This window comes from Hypanus sabinus, chromosome 7 (assembly GCF_030144855.1).
Source record: "Hypanus sabinus isolate sHypSab1 chromosome 7, sHypSab1.hap1, whole genome shotgun sequence".
Taxonomy (NCBI): Eukaryota; Metazoa; Chordata; class Chondrichthyes; order Myliobatiformes; family Dasyatidae; genus Hypanus; species Hypanus sabinus.
In genome coordinates, this window is record NC_082712.1 from 128194210 (window position 1) to 128220940 (window position 26731).

Genomic DNA, 26731 nt, shown 5'->3' on the forward strand with positions numbered 1-26731 from the left:
TTCAGTTTGGCTTCCCCTTTCTCTCTTATACAATAAACCTGAATATTCTGATGTTCAGGCCAAGATCTGGATATAATATCCCAGGTACAAGCACAAAAAGACTTTATTTTGGTTGTACCATTTAACTCTGGCTCCTCCATGTTCTTCCTCTGGGGCGTTCCTGAAGGTCTGGTTAAAGTCAGAGCTGACTTTCATACTCAGAAATCTCGTTTCTCATGTTTTGTAACCTTGTAATTATTCCCACCATTTATTTTTATTCCTTGTATGATGTTGTACTTTTCCCCAGCAATCGTTGCCATTCAGCAATCTCCTCTCAAACTCATTCAAATCCCTTTGCTCGCCAAACGATAGGTTTTCTACAGTGCGTCAGGAAACACCATGATTTTAAACGGTAGTGTCTGTTACACGATGTACCCAGTCTGGCCGCGTTAGTGTGACGCCGCTCCCTTAGCACCGACCGCGTGTCAGCGAGGGGAATGCGGTCGGCCTCTTTAACCTTCTTACTCCAATCTGGTGAAGCAGTAATTCCAGGCACTTGCATTTTACTAACTCACCACGGAACCACTATCCGTAGTGAGTCTGTAAACTAAAACGATCCCATTTGGAACAAAATCCATATTTCATTTTTCTCAGTTACTCGATATGGAGAGTTTTTTTCCAATTGTTTTATATATGTCATCCAGTATATTGAAATATTTCACCCTGCCAACAGCAGGCAAGAGAAGCTCATCCTGAAGGGTGCGGTCGGCAACGCTCGACCCTCGTTCGGGTTGCATGGTGGGTCTGGCCGCCTCTTCCCCATGGATTAAACAAATTAGAGCTCGGCGACGGCCCCCTTTGAAGAAAAATCCGCCTTTCCCAAACAGCGGATCTTTCATGGGTAGGCGGGGACCGCAGCCTTATCGCTTGGTGGGGCCAACAGGACGTGAGGAAAGAGAGAGAGACCGCTTGCATCAGATCCTTTGGGAAGAAACGAATCCTTTTACCGTAAGGAGCAGTGGAGTCCGATTACAGTCTCCCCTCCTCCAGCTCCTGTTCAAAGGCTGGGTGACATCAGCTGAGTGAGACAGGAAATGGGAGGGGCACCAGAAGCCTTTATCTCCCGAGGATCTGGCAGCGCCCGGAGTCTGAGAGCTGCAGCTGTGGGTGAAGTCAAAGAGCCGGTTCTAGCTTCTTTACGGCAAGGCTTCAACTTAAAGTTCTCAAGATGAGGAAGACAGCGGGTAGTGTCCAGGTGATGAAGGAAGGCGTGCTGGAGAAAAGGGGCGATAACCTGCTCCAGCTCTGGAAGAAGAAGTACTGCGTGCTGACCCAAGACTGCCTCCAGCTCTACCCGGACTCCCAGAAGCGGTCCCGGAGCAAGGACCTGAGTCTGCAGGAGATCCGGACGGTGGACTGCGTGGAAAGGACGGGCAAATACATCTACTTCACCGTGGTCACCACCGACAACAAAGAGATGGACTTCAGGTGCCTGGCGGAAGGCAGCTGGAACGCGGCCATCACCATGGCTCTCATTGAGTTCAAGAACAAGAAAGCCATCCAGAGCTTCCGATCGCGACAGGACGCAGAGATGCTCACTGTGGGCCAGCAAGAGAAGCTGTTGGGAAGGGCTCCCTAGGCATACTCCACAGGTAAGGACGTAGCCTAGCATTACCCGCGGTCGCCTTGTTAATTCGAACGTGGGATCGGGGAAGGTCGGCATTAAAGTTATCCATCCGGGATAGGGTCGGTACTTCTCATTACACACACACTCCCTCCTTTCTTGCCGCATGGTGGGAAGTTCAAGTCATCGGCCAGTGCAGAGAAAGCTGACGGATTTTGACAGTCTCAAAAGTTTGTAAAGAAGTTCTGCCAGAATTGCTGGGAGCATGGGATCCCGGGATCATGATAAGCGGGCTTTCGAGTACTCTTCCCGGGTTGGGGGGGGGGGTAGTGGGGTCAGTGCCTCCCGTTTTCTGTCGTCTGCCTGCGGCTGGTCAAGTTAAACGGGAGGTTGGCCCAACGCTTCTCCTTACTTTGGGTTCAGTACCTAGCTGGTAATGTTCAGCACACACCCCGGGTGGGGAAGGCTAGTGTTTGCCAGGATACTATACTGTGGCAGCACGGGATGAGGCGGGAGAGCTGGCCGGGATTGTTGGGTGGGTTTTCTACCACACACCTGGCAGAATGTGTGGGTGGTATCTGGATGTTGGGTAAGGGCAGGATCGTGTTGAACTCTGGAGCTTCGCCCACGCCTAACAGCTTTACCACCTGGATTCATTCCTGCAAACGATTAGTTCTACAGGGAGGTGTCTGCCCACTCCCTATGTGAATGACTCACCAGTGTGAGTCAGTGCCCTGGGGATAGGTAAGATATTGAAAGAAATGAATGGTCTGGAACATTCTAGGTTTGGAATGAATCTCAAACGTAAAAGTTAAACTTTTTCATCTCAGGACTTGCCAAAATTCTGTAAGATTTCTCTCAAGTGTAAAAGCTACCTTTACCAAACACTTCAAAATAATCTGTGACACTGACTGTTAGAAAATATTCTGGTCACTAATCAGCTATGCTCTTTGTCTAGGTTGGTCATGTTGATCATGGAAGAAACATCAGTAAGTGAACAGTGGATGAACACACCCAGGAGATTGAGAGCCATTTGAAGTGACTTCAGTTTCGTCCTCTGCTGCTCCTGTCAGAAGGACCCAAGCTGCTGTAATCAGCCCCAGACATTTAGGACCTGACACCTGGCTGAAGTGAGCCTGTGGGGTTGACTGGAAATCTGCTTTATTTATTTACCTGTTGCAGAATCCAAGAACATTTACCTTGCGTCGTCAACTTATAAATTATTTTGTAATCTAAATTTTGCATATTTATTAAAGTTTTTAATATAAAAATGAACCTCAATCTGCTGTCTCTTTAGTCTTTGTATTTGCATAAGGTGGGTTTAGATTTTTGATCTATTTCATAAGGGATAGTTATCACTAGCAAAGACAGCATTTATTGTGCATCTCTAATTGCGCTGAGGAGGAGGTAGGTAAGAGACACCTACATTGGTGGGTTTGGATCACATAAACTAGACTGGGAGGAATATGTGCTGCCCTTGCCTAGAAGGAGATTAGAAAGCCAACAAAGAGTACTTTCAATCCCAACGCATTGGCAAATGAGCATGGCTCAGATGGCACTTTTTGGGTGGGAGGGTTATGTGGCCAGGCATATAGAACTTTGAGGTCTCTGACCACAGACTGGACATGCATTAGTAACCTTCTGGGAGCAATAACTGACTATGTAGTTCCTTTCTCTCAATCATATAGATGATAATTACGAAGAGGTACTACCCAGCATTCTGCAAATTGGTGTAGATTTTGAAACAAAGTTTAAAATACGGACCTCTCAATTCCATATGTAGTTTCCAGCTGAGGTCAAAGATTTTGAATGGGAACTCTGCTTATACAGGGTACTGAGGCAATTCCAGCATCCAAACCAGTCTTTACTGAAGTCTAAGCAACACACATAAAATGCTGGTGGAATGCAGCAGGCCAGGCAGCATCTATAGGGAGAAGCACTGTTGATGTTTCGGGCTGAAACCCTTCGTCAGGATTAACTGAAAGGAAAGTGAAGAAGGCTAATGGAATGTAGGCCTTTATTACAAAGGGAATTGAGTACAAGAGCAAGGAAATCCTCTTGCATTTGTACAGGGCCCTGGTGAGACCGCACCTGGAGTATTATGTGGACAGTTTTGGTCTCCAGGGTTAAGGAAGGACATCCTGGCTGTAGAGGAAGTGCAGCATAGATTCACGAGGTTAATTCCTGGGATGTCTGGACTGTCTTAAGCAGAGAGGTTAGAGAGACTGGGCTTGTACACACTAGAATTAAGGAGATTGAGAGGGGATCTGATTGAAACATAAGATTATTAAGAGATTGGACAAGATAGAGGCAGGAAATATGTTCCAGATGCTGGGAGAGTCCAGTACCAGAGGGCATGGTTTGTGGGGGTCTGGAATGCACTGCCTCGGAAGGTAGTGGAGGCCAATTCTCTGGATGCTTTCAAGAAGGAGCTAGATAGGTATCTTATGGATAGGGGAATCAAGGGATATGGGGACAAGGCAGGAACTGGGTATTGATAGTAATTGATCAGCCATGATCTCAAAATGGCGATGCAGGCTCGAAGGGCCGAATGGTCTACCTATGCACCTATTGTCTATAAAAGATAGTAAAAGATTTGAAAGTAGAAGGCGGAGGGGGAAATCCAAAATGATAGATACTGAAGTCTACATCAGGAGAGTGAAAGCTTTTAAATTTTTCAAGTGTGAATGAAACATCGTGACACCCTACTGCTGTAGTATTTGGGACAGATGAGTGTTGCTGTCTAAGTTCAACCCACATAAATCCTTCTGTAATTTACAGTCCAGAGAACTCTTGCGTTGCAGCGCTCTTGAATGTAAGGGTGTGGTGGAATCTTAAAGCAGAACATGATGAATAATAAAACTTCCCCTGGCTTATTTCTAAATTATAAGGAAATCCTCATAGATGACCAAACTGTGATCTTATACATCCCTGCAATATTTGAGTACTTCAACTTGCTATTTTCCTGTTCTGCTATATTAATGTAACTAGGGGCATCATTGTTCAATTTGTTTTAATGCTTGGAGATGCACCCTAAATGCAGGGCAGAACAAAACGGTGTCCGCAATCAACAGATATGTTTGACACAACCAGTGGCATTTCCTTTGCTTTCTTTGCCAGTGTGCCAACAAAACAGGCTACTGTAAACTTAAAAAAAAGGGTATAAATACAGACTAAGGTAACTGACCAAAATTTCTGACACCAAATGTTTAACCTTCCTGACCTTTCAGCTGAATCAGCCTTATAAAAGTAGTTAAATAAGCTTTCTATTTATATGAAGTAAACAGAAGGTACTAACTCAACACTAGCCCTTGGTTTGCTTGCTCCTTTGACACTGGAGTTTGTGTTTATTTGTCCATTTCTGTTTTTCTTACTCTAAATTTACATCCTTTCACCCCTTGCCACCGTGTTGGTCAATGATCCACGGGATAAAGAAATTGGATACAGTAATATAATGCCAAGCAGGAAAATTTATTTTCGACAATCCAACTTAAAACATTATTGTGGAATATTTTCTGAAAAGCCCTTTAATAGTTGTGTATTAAATTTCATCTAGTTCTAGTGCACAGGTAATTTTTCATTTAGGGGTTTTAATGCATTTTTATGCATTAAAAATGCATAATTTTTAGTCATTATGCAAAGTTTAAAAAGTGAAAACTAGCATAAATCAATGTAGAAAGATAATAAGTTGACACACAATTAACAACTATTCAGTGAATAATACCTGCGGTGGCAGTGGATGTGGTCAGGAGCTGGTTTCAATACGTATTAAGGGAGCACTGTGAAGAAAAAATGCCACTGGTGTAGTTTCCGTGTCCCATGTGAGAAGTTCAATAGGGCGGCGGGAGACGAGTCCCATCTTCCATTAGGTCCTGATTGTAGTTGGCAGCAAAACACGAAGCTACACACACTCCCTGGCACGTAAGGTCACCAACCGCTCAGGTAATGTGGAGCAGGGATAGGAACAGGTGGCTCCACTGGTCTAAGCTGGGTCGGTGACTAAATTTAGGGACAAACTAATGGGGGGGGGGGGGGGAGTCACAATGAGCAAGGGCATGTTGTGCAGTGCAGTACCCTGAAGAGACAATACTGGCACCCTGCAGATTTCCTTGGCCCTTTAGACCCAGGAAGCCCAGAATTTCAGTCACCACAACCTCTCATTGATTCTATTATGGTTATTGGTTTGACTGTGTATACCCACAAGAAAACAAATCTCAGTACATATATGTACTTTGATAGTAAAGTTATTTAGAAATTTGAATTTTGAGCCTCTGACTGTGTTGAATGACAAACATCGGAAAAAGCATCAATGTGATTAGAGTTCAGATGTGATGGCCATACAGTAAAACACCCCTGATAACTCAAGTAGCAGACATTGATTCAAGCCCCTCCTACAGCCTTACTAGACAAAGACATGAGGTAAAGAGAGGGAAGCTGTGGACATGCTCCATTTTTATTACATTTATTACCTTTGTTGTTTAAGTTTACAGATGAAGAATAGTCATATTGCCAAGGCTAAGAAAGAACAACAGCATTCTCTTTAGTTGAAATATTTCTTTAAAGTAAATTCAGTATTCAGTCTTGGAGTCTGTGATCACTGGAAATAAAACATGAATTTATGGGAAGGGTGGCTGTTTCTGGAATAATTTGTGTGCCATTTGCAAGACACTTTAGGAGCTATAAGGTTTCTGACACCCTTATTCAGTTCTTTATTCTTCTATTTTACAATGGATACAAAAATGTCAGACTTATAAGTTACACCACAAGATAATGATCAAAAGGGATATGCAGAAAATGACAATGAAATGGAGGGAAAATTCAGCATATTGATTTAAATCATTGTTTACTGTGGCACATTTCTACAACTGTCAAAGATCAATAAATTCACATCACCATAAGTATACAGCATTAATCAGGCTTAAACTTAAACTTTGGGATGGGGACGGGTGCAACAACACATAGCCGACTGGATTAATATGTCCCATTCCTTGAGCACATTCAGATAGAGTCAACTCTTTTCCCAGCCGTTTTTTTGCAATAGCATTTATCTGATTGGAACAAGTCTTTGCCACATGAACAGATCCTATAACCATGTCTATTCCCTTTCTGGTTTCAGCCTGTTGCTGGTTTCACAATATTACTGAATCTGTTTTTGTCAGCCTGTGAATTATCAGAAACCTCCATCAATTCAATCATCTACAACATGACCCAAAATGCAAATATACTGTGCATCTTCTCCCTTCATATATCTTTCTGCACCCTTTAGCACATCTTAGTTCTATTATTAGTACCTCCAACTCCTTGTTCACCTTCACCAACATCACCTGTCCAAGACACCAAATACCCTGTCCCACAATTCTTCAGGTCAGCTAACATTTATTTCTTGTGTGGAACTGTTCATGTGTAATTTCCTTAATCCTTGCAAATGAGTGTTTTCTTTTACAGTTACAATGCACAGTTGAATCTAGTTATCCTCAAACCTGCAGATCTGCTCAAGGTCATTTGGCACAATCAATTATGTGAAAGTGTCCTCAGTAAAGGGCTGTCCAGCCCTCTTCCTGTATATCATTTTGCTCTGGTTCAGTGTTCTCTTCTACATCTGGCTGTGACTAGACGTTTTCCATGCTACTGTCTGAATTTCATAGGGAAACCAAGGCAGCAAGGACTTTGTATCTGCATGGTTAATGAAGATTATCAATAAAACACCAAATACAGCACAGAAAACCAGTAAGAGCAGTAGGTCACTGCGAGCCACTTGGCTGAGATTTCCTGAACTGGGACTTGCCAATTGTTCCCTTGCTTTCCAAGCTTTTAAGACTGATCTTCCCTGAGTTTCATGGAAGGACTGGGTGTGCATGGAGCATGTGGTAGAAGTACAAGCATACTATGAGTTCTCTTCCCTTTCTTTCTCCCCAAAACTAGTAGCTAGAGCAGTAATGTTAAGAACATAGAACGTAACAGCAGAGTACAGGCCCCTCGATCCATGATGTTGTGCCGAACTTATAGTCAACTCTAAGATCAACCTAACACTCGCCTCCTACATAGCCCTCAATTTTTCTACCATCCATGTGCCTATCAAAGAACTTCTTAAATGCCCATAATGTATCTGCCTTTACCATCAGCCCTGGCAGGGTGTTCTATGCACCCACCACTCTCTGTGTAAAGAGTTTACCTCTGACATTCCTCCTAGACTTTCATTAAACCACCTTAAAATTATGCCCCCTTGTATTAGCTATTTCCGCCCATAGTGATAAAGCAAGGGCAGAGTTGCCACATTGCTCTGTTAGACCGTTCTGGGCATGCACAGGGGCTCATGGAAGACAGAATTTTCAGACAATTGCTTTAAACAGATACAGATCCTTTTGTATCTGTCAGTTTTTTCCCCATCCCTATCTGTTTCAATAAGATTACCCCTTATCATTCCAAAATGAAAAGAGCACAGGTCTAAGCAATGAAATTTTGGATAAAATACATAATGCTGTCAAGAAGCAAAAGATAAAGAGGAGGGAAAATGTTGATAATCTTGGCAAAATCACCAATACTTAAAATTCAGCAGCACTTTGGAAATGATGAAGTATGACCAAGGTTAGAATAATTCATAAAAAACTGAGATTTACTTAAAAGATCATTACAGGATTTTGTGAAAATATCTGACTAACTTTTGTTCATTGTACAAATTTTTCTGATCTCCATTTGCACTTCCTTCTGAGGTTAACTTGACCTGCTTTTATTTTTAATTTAATGCAATTCAGGCCTAATCTATGGTGGCTTTGTAGTGTTCAGTAGTTCGATGTTAGACTGACCAGGTGGTGCTGTGTTTTCCAGCAGTGAACCAGCCAGTTTTACAACCAGGCTTCAACAATTCTTACAAAGGGTCAAAAGCCTGAAAAAAATTAACCCACCATTTCCCCTATCTCTCGCTACCTGACCCATTGAGTCTTAATAGTACCTGCTATTTATTATTCAGGTGTTTTTGTCTACTTTTTAATCTTGCTCAATGTGAATTCAATTTCACAGAGAGTAAATAATAATCTATCATTTGATCAGCAGCAAAATTACTATACTGTTTGGCAGAGATCATCCTGCCTAACGTCCCAGTGATGATAAAATGCCCTTGAAGTATCACTGAGAAACATTCTCTTGGCAACCAGCCTAGTTGTGGTGTGGGCAACTAATGGTTGTGGTCCAGGTTTGACAGGTAGGCACTGTGACTACAATGAGTCTCCCTGATACTTGCCACAGGGAAAGTCATCACTAGGTTTCACATAGACTCCTTATAAGGGTAATATCCCCACTTGCTTGGGAATCCAAGGCCCAAGACCACATAAAATGGAGAAGGAGCTGTCAAAATAGCTTTAAGAATCAGAAGCATTAAAAAATCAGTGCATACAGCAGGGGAGGAGCACTGACTAGTTAGTTAGTCTGACTAGTCAGACTAGTGACTAGTCCAGTTAGTCGCTTACCTAATTGTGTGCCTCCTTTCAGTTCCACGTTGGTTCTTATTATGCCTCAAATTCACATTACTGGAGGGGAAGCAAATCAACCACAATGCCCACAAATTGCCCAACACGAAGAGGAGCAGGAGATAAAGCTGAAGCACAATAGCAACCATACGGCTACTGTCCAACTGGAGAATTAATTACCTCTCAGCTCTATAACTATGTGAAAACATTAGCAGCTTCTGTTCTGTATGATATTCTTCACTTTTTTTGATATAGACTTCCTTCATTTATCAGCTGAATACCAATGTCACGAATACATCTGATTAGCAAAAACCATAGAAATCTTCAGCATTGATCTTCACAACTCTAATCAATGCACTGGATGTGCTGCACGTCCACTATCATCATTCTTCTTCTTCTCTCTGGTACTAAACTACTGATCCACCAAGTGTTGAAATTACTCACAAATTAGATTACTAATTAGATTCTCTTAAATGATTGAGATTCTGGAACTGACCATTCTGTAAGGATTAAGACATTTCCTAGAGTTCCTAGATTTCCAGCATTTCAATTGGAAATCCTTTTAAATACGTAGAGAAAGACTAGCAAATTGACTGCGAACTGCAGGTATCCGAAAGATGGGTACCCATATAATTGATATAGGAAGCCTCCAATAGTGGGAGCCATTGAACGGATGAGAGAGTGTACGGACATATTCAACCCAAGCATCGCACCTACAGAAAGACAAATTCACAATCAAATAATGAACACAGACAAATGAAGAGTTCAACAGAAGTAATCCATAAAGTCAAAATCTATCTATACATTGACATTAATTAATAATCTAAGCTCCTTTATAAAAAGCTTAACCCCAAATAGTTCAACCAGATCAACTTTCCAGAAGCACAAGAACAAGTCCTCCTACCTATTTCTAAATTTCCTGACATCACAGTAACTAAGCTTGACCATTCATCAAAATCTCTCACTGGTGCAGAAACCTAGCTCAGTCTATGTAGTTCAATACCATCAGCAGCAATAACTCAACATCTACTGCCCACATTTCTTTGTTAGTACAGTACAACCTGTCTTCTGTAGGCCATCTCTCCAAAGGACATGGGTTTGGACAGCCATAACAAAAGCCCAACGTTCTCAGCCTTTACATCACACCAGATGGCTGTTATTCAGACAAAAGTAACTTTGTTTAAACCTTGGAACTTAACCCTCCCTATGAGCTAGTTCATCCCAACTTAGGGTTAAACCCATTCTTTCCTTTCAATTACGACTGGGTCAATGGCATCCTAATTAAAATTTATTTCCATTGAATGATATCTCTGAAGAAGAACAGGGGAACTCTCTCTGAACTTCAACAATGTATAAACTGGAGAAAAATCAGGCGGGGATTTTGAGGTGAAGTTATATTTATAGCTTTATAAAATTCTAGTTAGGCCACATCTGGAGTATTGCATACAGTTCTGGTTTCACCACTTTAGGGAGGATGTTGAGGCTTTGGAGAGGGTGCAGAAGAGATTTACCAGGATGCTGCCTGGACTAGAGGGCTTGTGCTATCTTGAGAAGTTAGACAAACTTAGTTTGTTTTATCTGGAGCAGCGAAATAGGAGGTTTATAAGATTATGAGAGGCATAGATAGAGTAGACAGACAATATCTTTTTCCCAGAGGGCATGAATTTAAGCTGAGGGGGGTAATTTCAAAGGAGGGGCAAATTTTGTGTATATACAGAGATCTGTGGGTGTCTGGAATGTGCTGCTTGGTGTGGTGGTAGAGACAGATACACTAAAGACTTTTATGGGATGTTTAGTTAGACACATGGATGTGAGGAAAATGGAAGGATATGAATATTGTGTAGGTGGAGGGGATTAGTTTAGTTAACCATTTGATAATTAATTGAATTGGTCTGGCATAACATTGTGGGCCAAAGCGCATCATTGGAGCCTCCCTGCCTTCTATTGTGGACCTGTACTCTTCCAGGTTGAAGAAGAGGGCGGGGAACATCATAAAGGACTCCTTCCATCCTGCACACGGACTGTTTGAACTGCCTCCGTCTGGTAGGTGCTTCAGATCCCTCCAGACTAAGACTAATAGGCACTGGAGAAGTTTTTTTCCCTACTGCGGTCACTTTGCTGAACAGTTAACTGCCAGTTAACTGTCGGCTAACTATTACTTGGATTGCACTACTTGTATGTATAATCTATATTTTCATTTATATTTATCATTATTGTTATGAGCAGAGAGACAACATCTGCTGGAAGTAAATTCCTTGTATGTGCACAGGTACTTGGCGATTAAAGTCTGATTCTGATTCTGATTTTGATTCCTGTGTTGTCCTGATGTGCATGATGATATCTCAAGAGACCACACTGGCGCAAAAGACATTGGTTCTTAAACAGGAATGGAGAAGTACCAGACAGGGGTGTGGTGAACCAAAATCTGTTTTAAAAAAGTTTTATTTACAAGATAATATGCGAAAGCTTCATGATGCATTCATGTGGGCTGCAGATAAAATGGCTGAAACTTGTCAAGGCAAGATGACTAAGAGAATTCTGAAGGCTGCATTTTGATGTGATTAAAATCTTGAGAGTTGCAGCCTCAGGAAAAGAGACTGGCTGCCGTCTGAACCTCATTCGAGGGCCTATTTATCATGTACGGGACAAGGCAAATAGTCTTGGCAAACTCTTTCACTGAGGGAGGAGGGCGGTGAGGGGATTTTGTAAGAGCAGTTGATTTTGACCTTTCCTAATACATGAGCAAGACCCGATGAATAATGATGTGGAGCAAAATTATGGATCTATGCATCTTGAAAGAGGACATTCAGGCTGTTAAATCAGTGCACTGTATCAATTATAGCATCACAGATATAATACAGCACCGAAACACTTTGCCCATGGCGTCAACCAAACTAATCCCATTTCCTTATATGTGTCTCACATTCCTCTAATATTTGTTCTCTGAAAGAACTCATTAGTGTCACTACCATGATATTTTTCTTAAAATCCTGCATATTCTTCCTTTTCATATATTTTTCTAACTCCTTTCTGATATTTTTTTTACCTCCGTATATCAAGGGAGCTCAGGGCAAACGGAAGAATATCACCATCTCTATCAGTTAATTTAGTAAGGGGTCTGAGGAATTTAACATTGCACCTCTACTTTGACAAGCTCTAATAAATCACTTCACATTGCAATTGCAATGTGTCATGAGCAAGGATAAGGGTTTAAAAGGAGAAGTTCAATGGCAGTAAAAGTTAATAATTACAGTGTTTTTTTTTTACTTACCAGTGTCTGCGGGAGGAACAATTTTGGTTAAGATACTGTTTGTGGTCAGGTATAATCCAGAGATTCCGAAGGACATGGGAATGCATACTAGGTAGAAATGGAAGATGTTGCTTATCAATGCCTAAGGAAAATAGATGGAAACTATTAATCTTAGAACAGGGAGAAATAAAACCAAAGAAATAGCATTATAAAAACATATTTGATTTACCAATCACCTGCCAGCTCTTGTTCCATCCCCCACCCTTTCTTATCGGATTCTCCTCTCTTCCTTTCCGTGAAGGATCTCAAACTGAAATGTCAGCTGTTTCCCTCCATTGATGCTGCCTGACCCGCTGAGTTCCTCAAACATTTTGTGTGTAGTAAGAAGAAATCCCTGATTTCTTTTTCAGCTGTGAGTGATCATCACAGGCTTTTGGCATGAAAACCGAAAACCACCAACGAAGCATTCAAAGGACTTCAAAGGCATCTGGTCTCAGTGCACTTCCACTTCCTTATTTGTAGCCTTCCGGAACTGTGAAAGCAATTCAGGCCCTCTGCTTTCAATCTACCTTGAGCATGTTTAAAGATTGACAAAATCCTTGACCTTTGAGCCTATGACCCCTCCCTCACATGAGCCTCAGGCTATGAGCTACATCCTGCTGCTAAAGCCACAGACATAAGCACAGCTGCCACAGTGATGTCGTTTGGCTTGTGGGGGAGGAGGTTATTGAAATGATAGGCAAAAGCTTTTATTCAAATCTCTGTTTTAACAACAGTTAGAATTTTTTACTCTCTATATTACAAGATTCTGAGGATTCAAACCTTCCAGGGTTGACTTCAAATCTCCAAAAAGTGAAGGCTAATCTCAAAGACACTGCTTATGAGTAGCTTTCTAAGTAAAAAAAAATCTGGTATGTAACTTTTTCTTTAATATCTGTGGCATCCTACTTAGAACATGTGTGCAGTGATTTAGTAACACAGCAGATGACTCACTAGTTGACTGAACTCTAAACTCTTGTGCACTCATTTTCTTATAGTGCTTGCTTTGAATACAAAGTTTGAAGAAGTCCATTTGGTATAATGGAAAGCAACTAGATCAGCACTTACCGTGGCTAAACCTACTAGAGAAATCACCAGGATGGACCAGGGAAGTAGGGTGTGTTCTCCTAGTCGCTTAGTCAGCCATCCAACAACCAGCCCTTGCATAATCTAGGGAAATATGAAAAAAACCAATAAATGACATCACTTTAACTTTGGCATATGTAACATATAAGGGGATTTTTCTATCAGCTCAGATTGAATCCAACCTGGACCCATGGGATAAGTTTCCCCACTTTCATGTTATGAAAGCACTAGAGCAGGGGTTCCCTACCTTTTTTATCGCATGGATAAACTGAGGGGTTCATAGACCTCAGGTTGGGAACCTCTGCGCTAAAGGCAAAATTATTGTTACTGAGGTGCTTGACCTCAGGACTAACAGGACTCAGTGACGCAGTGTACCGTAGATAATATTAATTTCCTCTTTGATATCATGGGGTTTATTTTATTTATTGAGATACAGCATGGAGTTGGCTCTTCAAGCCATGCTGACAGCAACCGCTGATTAACCTAGCAACCTAGCTTAATCATGAGACAATTTACAATGACCAATTAACCTACTAACCGGTACATCTTTGGACAATGGGAGGAAACTGGAGCACCCAGAGGAAACCTACGTGATCATGGAGAGAACGTACAAACTCCTTACAGGTAGCATTGGGAATTGTACCCAGGTTACTAGTACTGTAAAGCTTCGTGCTAACCACTATGCTACTGTGCCAACAGTTTTGACTACCACTAATTTGAAGCAGTATGACTACAGTTTCTGCACTAGATATTTGTTACGGGCAATGTTGAAGGATGTGCAAACATACCAGATGCCAGTTCTAACTGCACTATATTTGTTCACTACTGTATTGTCCAAAATGTTATATGGAAGTACACTGCCCAAGAAATATCTGTGGAACTGACTGTACTCAGAATTTATGAGACTGGCTGTACACGAAGCTGGTATTCACGGTTACTTGGACTCACAGGCTGCGCTGAAGGGTGTGTGCTTCTGTGGTTCAATCATTTACAGAGTCAGTCTACTTGCTTCATTCACAAAACAGGGAGTTGGCTTCCTTTCTCATTCACCACTGCTTACTTCTTTTGTTTGGTGTCAATGAGCTCAAATTCTAGCTGAGCAAGGAAATATGAGACAGGTGCCTTCAGTGACCTCTTGTTACAGGGCCATGCACTTGCACAGTATGTGCGGGAACCAGCTCTCTTCAGACTAGCACAACACCTGCTGTGGGACTGGGACTGAGACAAAGTTCGGGAGATTCCATCTTGTAGTCAGGGGCTGCCATGAGTTAGAGTTAGAATCAGAATCAGTTAATCACTGACATAACATATTGTTGAGCAGCAGCAGTACAGTGCTAGACATGAAAATTACTGTGCAAAAATAAATAGTGCAAAGACAAATGATAAGACATTATTCATGGAATCTTCAGAAATCTAATGGCAGGGGGAAGAAGTGGTTCCTAAAATGTTGAGAGTGGGTCTTCAGGTTCCTGTACCTCCTCCTTCCCGATGGTAGTAAAGAGGGCACGTCCTGGATTGATGGATGTCGTTTTTTTGAGGCACCGTCTTTTGAAGATGTCATTGATGGCCGGGAAGTATTGGGCCCTTCATGTAACTGGCTGAATCTACAACCCTCTGCAGCTGTTTGCAATCCTGTGCATACCAGGGTGTGATGCAACAGGTAAGAATGCTCTCCATTGTGCATCTGTAGAAGTTTGCAAGCCTTTGATGACACGTCAGATTTCCTCAAACTCCTAACAAAGTACAGCCACTGGTGTGTCTTCTTCACAATTGCATTAATATGCTGAGCCAATTTCAATGCAGCAAAGCAATAATTCAACTTACATTGCACATGTAATGGAAGTGAAACAAGCAACAGTTTATTTGGACTGTGCTCTTAGATTATGGGAAAAATCAGGAAAGATAACAACTTTTAATTGTTCAGTGGAGCTTTACTAGAAATTGTATCTGAGTCATAATATGAAATAAGTTACTTGCAATGGACTGAATGTACTATAAGAATAAGAGAAGTCTTTTGTTGGAAGTACAAACTCAATGAACTCTTGGAAGCTTTGGAAGAAAGCATTGAAAATTCCCAAACACAGTTCCCACAGGCTCTATAGGAGTTCCTCAGCAGTGGGCTGAATATGTACAAAAAAAGTGCTTGAAATCAGAGATGAAAACCAGGCTATGTGCAGTTTAACCAGTTGCCTCTTTTGTCTGCTGTTATCATGCACATAGCATGTCCTGTTCATTTGCCTTGCAGGAATCTGAGATGATTATCATTAGACAAAAGAAGAAGGAAGCAGTTTGAAATGACTGTGAAAAGCAACTACGCTATGAAACAGGTAGAACTATCCTAATGTTGGAATTTCCAATGACTACAGAATATACAAGAGGTCCACCAACACCAAAAGTAAGCCGGCTAGTGGTGTAGTGGCAAATGCACCAGAATTCTGAGGCAAGTGGGCTTGGATTCGAATCCAGCCGGCTCCTCGCAGGCTGTCCATCCATGCTGGGCTGAGCGGCGAGCTAGCAACTCAGCCTTGTAAAAAACAGACAAATGCTAAAGAAACAGCAAGGTTGCCACTCGATGTGCTACCAAGTGTGGAGAGGAACAATAACCACCAGCACCCAACACCAAATAGAAAATCACCTTATCTTGAAAATAAATTATTGTTCCATTACAATTATGCTGTCAAAATCCTAGATTAGATCCCCCAGTGCAGCAAATACCTGCAGATTAGTAACTGGAATAGCGGGAGTAGCAGCTCATCACCGTGCAAAATCTTCTCGTGATAATTAGGGATGGTGATCTGGGTGAGTACCAGTGGTCTAGGTATGACCTCTGGAAAGCCATCTCGCATGTGAAGTGGCAATTCTGAACCAAACGTGGACCACAGAAGGATGCTATCACCTTCTACAACAAGGCTTTGCTCCCAGATGAGTTCAACGCCTTTTTATTCTCTCTTTGACCATCAATACATGGAGGCACCTTCATGAACTCCCACAACCCCTGAGAAAGCTGTGATGTTGTTCTCTGAGGCCAACGTGAAAGCATCGTTCAGGAGGGTAAACCCATGGAAAGCATATGACACAGACAGTGTACCTTGCCAAGTACTAAAGACCTGTGCTGGGGTCTGGGGTATTCACTGATATCTTTAACCTCTCGCTTGGGCAGTCTGAGGTACCCCCCTACTTTAAACAGGCTTCAATCATGCCCAATAAGAACGTGGCAAACTGCCTCATGACTATAGTCCAGCAGCACTTAAGTCCCATTGTGATGAAGTGCATTGACATATTGGTCATGTCCTGTCTACTGTTACAATAGGTCAACAGCAGATGCCATTTCACTGGTTCTTCACTCAATTTTGGAAGATCTGGACAATGAAGGTACATACATCAGGAAGTTCTTTATTGACTACAGCTTAGCATTCAACACTATTATCCCCTTGAGACTAATTACTAAGCTCCCAGACCTAGATACCTCTCTGTACAACTGGATTCTTGATTTCCTCACTTGCAGACCTAGTCAGTATGATTGGACAACAACATCTCCTCAACAATCACCACCAGCACAAGGCTGCTCGACTCACTGTATATCTATGATTGCTTGATAAGTAGAACTCCAATGCCACATGTAAGTTTGCTGATGACATCACTGTCATTGGCCGAATCAAAGCTGGTGATGAATTGGCATGTAAGAAGGAGACTGAAAATCTGGTCGAATGGTGCCACAACAACAACCTCTCACTCAATGTCAGCAAAACCAAAGGGCTGAATTTTCACTCAGGATGAAGAAGCCAGAGGTCCATGAGCCAGTCCTCATTAGGGCACCATATCAGAGGATCAGTCCAGGGACCAGCATGGAAGTGCCATCACAAAGTCTTTCTTAGAAGCTTGTGTACTTTTGGCATGTCATCTAAAACTTTGATAAACTTCTTAAGATGTACAGTGGAGAATATCCTGACTGGTTGCATAACAGCTTGGTATGGAAACAGCAATGGAAATATCATCAAAAAGTGGGGATACAGCCTAGTCCATCACAGGCAAAGTTCTCTCCATCACTGGCACATCTACAAGGAGTGCTGACATAAGAAATCAGCATCCATCATCAAGGGTCCCCACCATCCAGGCCATACTCCCTTCTCACTGCTGAGGTACAGAAACAGTAGGTTTCATCCCACCAGATTCAGAAACACTTATTGCCCTAAACCATCAGTTTTCTGAACCAGTGTGGATAACTTTATTCACCTCAGTGCTGAGCTGACTCCACAATCGATCAAGGACTCTACAACTCATTTCTACAGTATTATTTATTTACTTTTTATTACTAGTTCATTTTATCTTCTTCGGCACATTGGATGTTTGTCAGTCTTTGTTTATGTATAGTTTTCATAAATCCTGTTGTATTTCTTTTTTCCCTGTAAATGCCTTCTAGAAAATAAATCTCAAGGGAGCATATGGTGTAAACATAGATAATAAATTTACTTTGAACTTGGAAAACATATAAAAACTGATTAATTAAACCATCATTACATTGCAAGCTCAAATAGGAAAGGATACTTCGCTTTTTCTCATCTATATAGGTGTAATGGCTTCTCTGTAATGTTCACTGCCGAGTTAACAGTTTCTCTGGAGCAGCAATGTTTGGGTTACGGCTGGAGATAACAGGCCTGTAGTATGCATGTTAGCAAAATGAATATTGTTTTGTCTTGTGTATCTGGAAGGATGTTTTCTTCGTGGTCTTTTGTCGAGAAGAGAGGAAGAGGGAGGACGTGTGTGATGAGAGCTGGTAGACCACTGGACGGAGTGGACCGGGATCTGAGGGTCTGAAGGTTGGTAATGCTCGGAGGAGACCAATGGTGGAAGAATGACTATTGAGTGAACTCCAACATGACTTTGACTTGACTTGGGCCCTTATTTATATTCATTACTAACCCTACATTCAGATTAATATTCATAAAGTTCAATCATTTAATTACATATGGTGTACTGTCTGATATTTTGCGTTGTGGGTTTGCAACTGGGGGTACATTACACAGCATCCATACAAACGTTTGGCAGGGCCGAAGGCTGCTCCCCCTAGATGAACACGAGCTGGGCGAGCCTGAGGGTTACAAAGTTAAAACAATGAGTATGAGGTGCACAGGAAGGGGTAGCAGCTCTGATGAAGGGACTTGCAATGTCCATTCTGGGGCAGTTTACTCACCCTTGGTTCCCGCTGGATACTCATCTCATCTGTGGCTCCAAGTAGCTGTCTGCATGTGACAACAGCTACACCCCATACACAGCTTCAACAGGCAGGTCTCAAACCCTGGTGAGAAAGGGATATGTCTAACCTAGCATGCAAAGTCAGCTCCGGCAGACTGGGTGAATGAAATCAACAGTGAGATCCAATGGCCAGGAAGGGGGTTCTGTAATGAAGCTTCATTTAGAGTGAAGGGTGTGACGGGCACAGAAGTCAAGATCATCCACTGCAACTGAAGAAGACCCCTGTTGTGATGGCTACTCGTACTGCTGAACCCAGACTTCTAAGGTTGAGAGAGTGGAACTGATCCAGTGCAAGAGATTTTTCACCTTAAAAACTCTCCTGCATAGGTTGCTGTTTTATCATCAGATACAATGGACAACCAACTGAAGAGATAATAGTAAAGGCTCTAATATATTACTTTGAGGTATTACTTATTTACCTGCTTAATAAATGTAATAGTTTATACATTGTTGAGTTTTGGGAGCACTCATTGGGTTGGGTTGAATTGCCAGACTTCAAATACAGTATTTCAGGAATTACGGACAAAATGGCACCTCACAGTCAGTGTGCTCTGCTGGTACACTCTGTACAGAGTGGTCGCCTTAAAAAAAATTACTCTGCTTTAGTGCAATGTTTTTGATTACCCAAGATGTTTCTGCATGTTTTTAATGAACTTGGCTCTTTCTGCTGTCTGTAAATTGACAGAATGATTTGAGGTGAGAAGAGCTGCCAAATGTAAGTTCAGGGACCTGCCATCAGAGGCACCCGGATTGACTGCCTCACAAGGTAATATCAGAGGAATTTGAAAACTATTAAAAAGCCTCATAGATTTCACAGCTGAGAAGTCTTGACCCAGCCTTGCTAGCTGTGAAATGCTACAATTGCGCTTTTCAAGGATGGGGTCTCCGCACCAAGGCACCTATGAAACCACTGAAAGCATGGCACTGGACCATGTATATGCCGAACTGTGTGTGGCCAGTGTAAAAGGTGAGATGGTCAATAGCATATCTGCAGTGATGAATAAATCTAGAGCGAGCAAGAGGCTGAAAAGAGAGGTCCAGATGGATCAAATATTCCGAAGATGGGAGAAAGGGCCTTCAGTCTTGTTGGGGGGGGGGGGGGGTGGTGACAGATATACAAATTAAAGACAGGAGAAAAACACGCAGACCCTCATGCCTGCTCTGTCATTTAATATGATCAGAGCTGACTGTAATCTCCATTCTACAATCTTATCTACTTACAGTAAATTTTTAACAATCCAACCATTGTTTATCGAATATCTATCCACCTGTCCTTTAAAAATATCCATAAACTTCTTCGACGAACCTCTGAGAATATGAGTTCACAAATGGAAAAATACCTCTTTTCTGTCTTAAATGAGCAACTCCTTATTTTTAAACAGTGCATTCAGTTCCCTGGTAATAAACAATACATTCCAATTGTTTCTCAAATGACTCTGGTATTTGAGAACCATGCACTAAATCTATACAAATGAACACTGACTGTAAATTCACCGATGACAACTGTTGTTGGCAGAATCCCAGATACTGACAAGGTGGTGTACCTTCCGCCTTGCAAGGGTTCACCCTCTTTAAAAGACAGCCTAACATTAGCTTCTGAGACAGAGATCACAGGGTCATCAGGTGCAGCAGGAATCTTCACAGCTGTAGTTATATTCTCCCTTTCAAAGTGGGCATAGAAGGCATTGAGTTAATCTGGTAGTGAAGCATCACTGCCATTCATGCTATGCGCTTTGTAAAAAGTAATGTTCTGCAAACCCTGCCAGAGTTGTTGTACACCCGAGGTCGCCTCCAGCCTCATTTGAAGTTGTCTCTTTACCCTCTGCAAAGCAAACCTGGTTTTCTGATACAGGCCTGGGTTGCCAGACTTGAATACCACAGATCTAGTCTTCAGCAGATGATGTACCTCCAGGTTCATCCATGGCTTTTGGTTTGGGAATGTACAGTAAGTCTTTATGGGCACACACTCATCCACTGAGGTTTTAATGAAGTCGGTAGCAACTACTGCATACTCATCCACGATCGAAGATGAATCCCTGAATACAGTTTAATCCACCGATTAAAACCAGTCCTGTAAGCACTTCTGTGCTTCCTTTGTCCATACCTTCTTGGTTCTCACTGCTGGTGCTGCATTTTTCAGTCTCTGCTGAAGTCAACCAGGTGACCAGACTTCCCGAAGTGAGGGTGTGGAATAGCACGGTAGGCATTCTGGATGGTGAACTAACAGTGGTCCAGTGTGTTGTTTTCTCTGGTATTGCAAGTGATCTGTTAATGGTAATTGCTTAGTGATTTTTCAGACTGGCCTGGTTAAAATCTCCCCAAAGCAATGGTGAAAGCATTAGAGTGTGCTGGTTTGTGCATGTTGATCCCATTGCTCAGATCATCTAAAGCCTGATTGACATTGGCCTGAGGTGGAATGTACACTGCTGTCAAAATGATCCCGGAAATCTCCCTTGGTAGGTAAAAAGGATGGCACTTAACTGCTAGGTATTTCAGGTCTGGTGAGCAGAATTGGGGCAGCACTGATATACTTGTGCAGCAAGAAGAGTTGATCATGAGGCATACTCCTCCCCCTCTGCTTTTGAGAGACTCTTTAGATCTATCCTGATAGTGTATAGTAAGCCTGTTGATCAGAATCGCTACATCTGGTACGGAAGGGGTTAACCAGGATTCCGTGAAACAAAGGACACATGCAGTCCTAATGTCCCTCTGATTCAGCACCCTGGCTCTGAGATCATCGATTTGATTCACCAGAGACAGCACGTTTGCCAGTAAGATAGTCGGTATTGGGAGTTGAAAACCCCACTTCCTTAAATGCCTTGTATAGCTGATCAGCAGCCTGCGTAGAATCCTACTAGTAGGAATCCGTCCCCAATCGGCACTTACTCCATGTAACAGCAAACAAAATAGTGCTCATTTCTTGAGGAACAGGATTGAAATGGAGGAAACCTCTGTTAAATGGTTAAGCTATGTAACAAATCAGATTGTGAAGAGATTGGTCCCTTTACCCTTGAGAGGTGATACACCTTGAGAGATGACCAGAAACAGGGGCTATAAATAAAATATAGATACTCATACATAAGGGTTTCAAAGGAAACTTTTTTGCCCAAAGATAAGCACCAGGCATAGTTGGATAGAAATAAATGAGGTAGAAAGTATTAAATTATATAAAAAGTTTAGATGGAAAAGAGTCAGAGATGGTTTCAGCAGAAGATAATTTGCTATAAAATGCATAAAGCGCAATAGGAACTGAGTGTTGAATGGAATAATTGTGCAAAATACGATGTGCAATTCTCTGCAATTCACATTGAGCAAAGGCTCATAAACATCAATAAGATAAATGACAGTTTGCTTTTCCAGTGGGTGCAGGCTGAGGAAATAATGTTTTATTTTATGGAGAGATTTGGCATAGAACAGGCCCTTCTGGCCCAACGAGCCACACCGCCCAGCAACCCACCTATTTAAACTTAACCTAATCACAGGACAATTTACAATGAACAATTAACCTACTAACCAGTACATCTTTGGACTGTGGGAGGAAACCAGAGTTCCTAGAAGAAACCCACATGTTCACAGGGAGAATGTAGAGTGTTGGAATTGAACTCTGAGTCCCCAAGCTGTAACTGTGTCACACTAACCACTACATTACTGTATTGGCCAGGATTTTGTGGAAATACATGCTCTTCATTGATTGTCATATTTCACATCAACCCAAAGCCTCAGCTATTAATTGTGCAGCAATCCATCGGTCCGTAAGTGTAGGCAGGGAACGCTAAACCAAAAATCTTCAAGTCTTGGTCAGAACAAGAGTTGGTAAAGAGCAACATTTAATAAATAGTTGCAGAGATCAGTGTGCTAAGTTTATGAAGCAATGCAACAGTTAAGTGCAAGAAGCCACACATATTTATGCAATTTATGCATTAATCAATCAGCTTGAAGTTCTAGCCTTATAGCCTCATAATTTGTCCTTCCCCAATTAAAAATTTTCCTGTCCTCGCTGATTCTATCCTTTTCCACAATAATGCTAAGGATCAGGGAGCAGTGGTCGCTGTCCCCCAGATGCTCGCCCACAGAGAGATCTGTGACCTGGCCCAGTTCATTACCTAATACCAGATCTAGTATGGCATTCCCCCTATCAACATACTGTGACAGGAATCTGTCCTGGACACACTTAACAAACTCTGCCCAGTCTAAACCATTGGAACTAATCAGGTGCCAATCAATGTTAGGGAAGTTAGAGTCACCCATGATAACAACCCTGTTATTTTTGCACCTTCCCAAAATCTGCCTCCCAATCTGCTCCTCAGTATCTCTGCTGCTACCAGGGGTCTTATAGAATACTCCCAATAGAGTAACTACTCCCTTCCTGTTCCTGACTTCCATCCATACTGATTCAAAAGAGGATCCTGCTACATTACCCACTCTTTCTGTAGTTGTAATAGTATTCCTGCCCAGTAATGCCACCCCTCCTTCCCTTTTTCCCCCTCTCTATCCCTTTTAAAGCACTGAAATCCAGGAATATTAAGAATCCATTCATGCCCTGGTGCCAGCCAAGTCTCTGTAATGGCCACTATATCATAATTCCATGTATGCATCCAAGCTCTCAGTTCATCACCTTTGTTCCTGATGCTTCTTGCATTGAAGTAAACACACTTTAGCCCTTCTACCTTACTACCTTTATACACTTTATTCTGCTTCTCTTTCCTCAAAGCCTCTTTATATGTTAGATCTGGCTTTACTCTATGCACTATACTTGCAGTTCTTGCATGACCTTTATCCTCCTCCACCTCACTATCTGCTCTAACACTCTGGTTCCCCTCCCCCTGCAAATCTAGTTTAAACCTCCACCCCCCGCCCCGGAATAGCACTAGCAAACCTTCCGGCAAGGATATTAGTCCCCCTCCAGTTCAGGTGCAACCCATCCCGTCGGAATAGGTCCCACATTCCTTGAAACAAGGCCCAATTGTTCAGAAACATGAAGCCCTCCCTCCTGCACCAACTCCTTAACCACGTATTCAGCTGCATTGTCTTCCTATTTCTAGCCTCACCAGCACGTGGCATGGGTAGCAATCCTGTCCTTCAACTTTGCACCTAACTCCCTAAACTCTCTTTGCAGGACCTCCTCCTTCTTCTTATCCACGTCATTGGTCCCTACATGGACCACGACATCTGGCTGCTCACCCTCCCTCTTGAGAACATGGAGAACTTGATCCAAGATATCACGGACCCTGGCACCAGGGAGGTAACATCAGACCATCCAAGATTCTCAATCTCTCCCACAGAACCTCTTATCTGTCCCCCTAAGATGATGAGAGGCATTGATCACGTGGATAGTCAGAGGCTTTTTCCCAGGGCTGAAATGGCTAACACAAGGGCACAGTTTTAAGGTGTGGAGGTAGGTACAGAGATGTCAGAGGTAAGTTGTTTTTTTTACGCAGAGAGTGGTGAGTGCATAGAATGGGCTGCTGGTGACGGTGGTGGAAGGGAATACAATAGGGTCTTTTAAGAGACTTTTGGATAGGTACACAGAGCTTAGAAAAATAGAGGGTTATGGGTAACCCTAGGTAATTTCTAAAACAAGTACACATTCTCACAGCATTGTGGGCCGAAGGACCTGTATGTGCTGTAGGTTTTCTGTTTCTAAGCACATGGATGAAAGAAAAATGGAGGGCTATGTGGGAGGGAAGGGATAGATTGATCTTGGGGTATGTTAAAGGGTCAGCACAACATTGTGGGCTAAAGGGCATGTACTACACTTTGTCACTGTCCCCAACCTTTTCTCTTCCCAACTTGACTCTATTTACCAGTCATCTGCTCCTCACCTGAATCCACCCTATTACTTGACAGGTCTTGCTTTACCCCTCTCCTCCTACCTCCTTATACTGGCTACCTCCCCTCTAACCCTTACAATTGAGATGAAAGGTTTCAACCTAATATGCCAATTATGCATTTTACCCACAGAAGTAGCCTGACCATTTGAGTTCCTCCAGCAGTTTAATTCCAGATTCCAGTTTCTGTAGTCTCTTGTGTTTTCTTCTGATCATAATGCTGAGAAAGTAGAATTGAACCTCAAACACTAAGAAAAATAGTGGGGCATATTCTCAGGCCTATATACATTCCATTCAAACAAACTGCTGCAGGAAATCAGCAGGTTAGGCATGAAATGGATGGTCAACATTCCAGGTCAAGATCCTTCATCAGGATTTCATGTTCACTCCAGTTCCTCACACAGACGCTGCTTGTTTGCTGAGCTCCCTTAGTGTTATATTTATTGCTCCAGATTCCAACATCTGTAGTATTTTATGTCTCCACATTATATTCAGCTTGAAACAGTTCTCTCAATAGCATGACTGGGTGCTTATCCTGGTGATGCTTGATCCTTTGCTGTTGAATGAATAGCATTTAAGTTTGCTCTTTCCACTTCCTGATGCCTGCAGCAACTTTGAATGATCTGTCCACCAAACGTAATTTAGAAACCACAATTTAGGAATGGGACCTGCCCAGCTATATCCGTTGAATATGCAACAATAATTTGCATATAAATACATTTGCAGCAGGCGGTTTCTTTTCCCTTTGGGCACTTCTAAAGTCACATCTTTCCCACGGTTGCAATCTTAATTATTTCATTGCTACCCAATTTGAATTCTCACTCAAATTTATAGGTGACAAAGCATTAACCATTGTGAAAGAGAAGCAATACAGGTATTTCAAGTTCAGTACAGTATCACAATTGGCAGTTAATGTATGAAAGAAGTTGTGTTAGAATTAAGCACGTAGCTAGTTTGGATTTTTGCAATTCAAAACTCCTTTGAAGATTTAATGCTACATGTTATCAAAAGTTCAAGAGAAAAATTGATGTTGAATAATCAGCTAACCAAGATATTCTGAACAGGAAAAATGTTTCTGTAAGAGTGGCACGGATATTAAAGAGATTTTATTACTCTTTAATAAGATCACACTGTCAGGTCACCTGAATTAGCCAACAGCTTGGTTCTCTGGGGGAGAAACTCAGCCAAACCTTCCACTCCTCTCGCTAAAAAAAAAGTTCATGTGGAAACTATACAGAAGGTGTATGTGGTGTATGTATACCTATCTAGGATTGTATGCAAAGACCAACTAGATATCGGAAGGTTGTTGGAAAAAGTAGAGGTAATGACTAAAGAATCAGTCCATTTAGTGAAGGAAAATGAAATCCTGAAAACCCCACAACTGTGAAGCTGAGCATGTCAACGTTGTGGAGGATAGAGAGAGGTTATTGAAAAAAAACAATGGTTTCCTTTAGATGTTCTGGTTTCCTCCCACAGTCCAAAGATGTACCAGTTGCTAGGTCATTGTAAATTGGCCTGTGATTAGCCTAAGGTTTATTCGAGGATTACTGGAAGGAGGTGGGGGGGGGGGGAGGGTGGTGTGCTCAAAAGGCCAGAAGGACCTTTTCTGCATTCTATCTCAATAAATACACAGTTAAAGATACAGGTTTCTTGGGGGCTAAGAGCAACAATAGCAATGAATGAATTAGGACTTATGTGACCCAAGGGTTGATTCAGTTACCTGGAATCCATAAAAGGGTTTTAGATTTAGCATTTTGAAGAAACCACTGGTATGAGGGATGTCTATTTCTAACAGTTAGAAAATAAATCATCCTGTGTCCTCCATTGCTTCTCTCAAAGGACAGTCTAGCTGGATATCCTTCATTCTGCAAACTGTTAGAGGTCCTTAACATAACCATTGTCCCACTACTCCCTCCTCTGATCCCATCTCTCATCTGTGCCGGGTCTTTACCATTCCCTCCGACCTTCAACTCTCTGAGGCAGAGCGCTCTGTCCTCATTAAGGGCCTCAGCTTTGTCCCCCTTCGCCTACACCTCAGCGAGTTCCGTGTACGCCATCACACTGAACTCTTCTTCTGCTGGCTCTGTCTCCGAGCTTACTTCTTTGACAAGGACTCTCCCCTTGTTCAATCTCTTCCCACCTATGTTCGTGACACTTCTCATGCTTTGAATTTTTCAATGATTTTTAGTTCCCTGGCCCCCACCACCTT

The 26731-nt window shown here is 42.2% G+C and overlaps 2 protein-coding genes across 4 annotated transcripts in view; one reads left to right on the plus strand and one right to left on the minus strand.

Annotated features, from left to right (window-relative positions):
- Nucleotides 1–1092: 1092 nt before the first annotated feature.
- phlda2 (pleckstrin homology-like domain, family A, member 2) lies at nucleotides 1093–2878 on the plus strand. Its single transcript, XM_059975565.1, has 2 exons — nucleotides 1093–1631; nucleotides 2562–2878. The coding sequence occupies exon 1, from the start codon at nucleotides 1208–1210 to the stop codon at nucleotides 1616–1618; it is 411 nt and encodes a 136-aa protein (XP_059831548.1). The 5' UTR covers nucleotides 1093–1207; the 3' UTR covers nucleotides 1619–1631; nucleotides 2562–2878.
- A 3160-nt stretch (nucleotides 2879–6038) lies between these two features.
- The window catches only part of slc22a18 (solute carrier family 22 member 18), a 134042-nt gene continuing 113349 nt past the window's right edge, over nucleotides 6039–26731 (minus strand). For 2 of the 3 annotated variants that reach the window (XM_059975569.1, XM_059975567.1), the window contains exons 8-10: nucleotides 13424–13525; nucleotides 12338–12458; nucleotides 6039–9779 (exon numbers count right to left, since the gene is read on the minus strand). In XM_059975569.1, the coding sequence (XP_059831552.1) occupies nucleotides 9613–9779; nucleotides 12338–12458; nucleotides 13424–13525 (390 nt within the window). In that variant the 3' untranslated portion in view covers nucleotides 6039–9612. The remainder of the gene's footprint in view (nucleotides 9780–12337; nucleotides 12459–13423; nucleotides 13526–26731) is intronic. The other variant, XM_059975568.1, reaches the window with a different exon arrangement.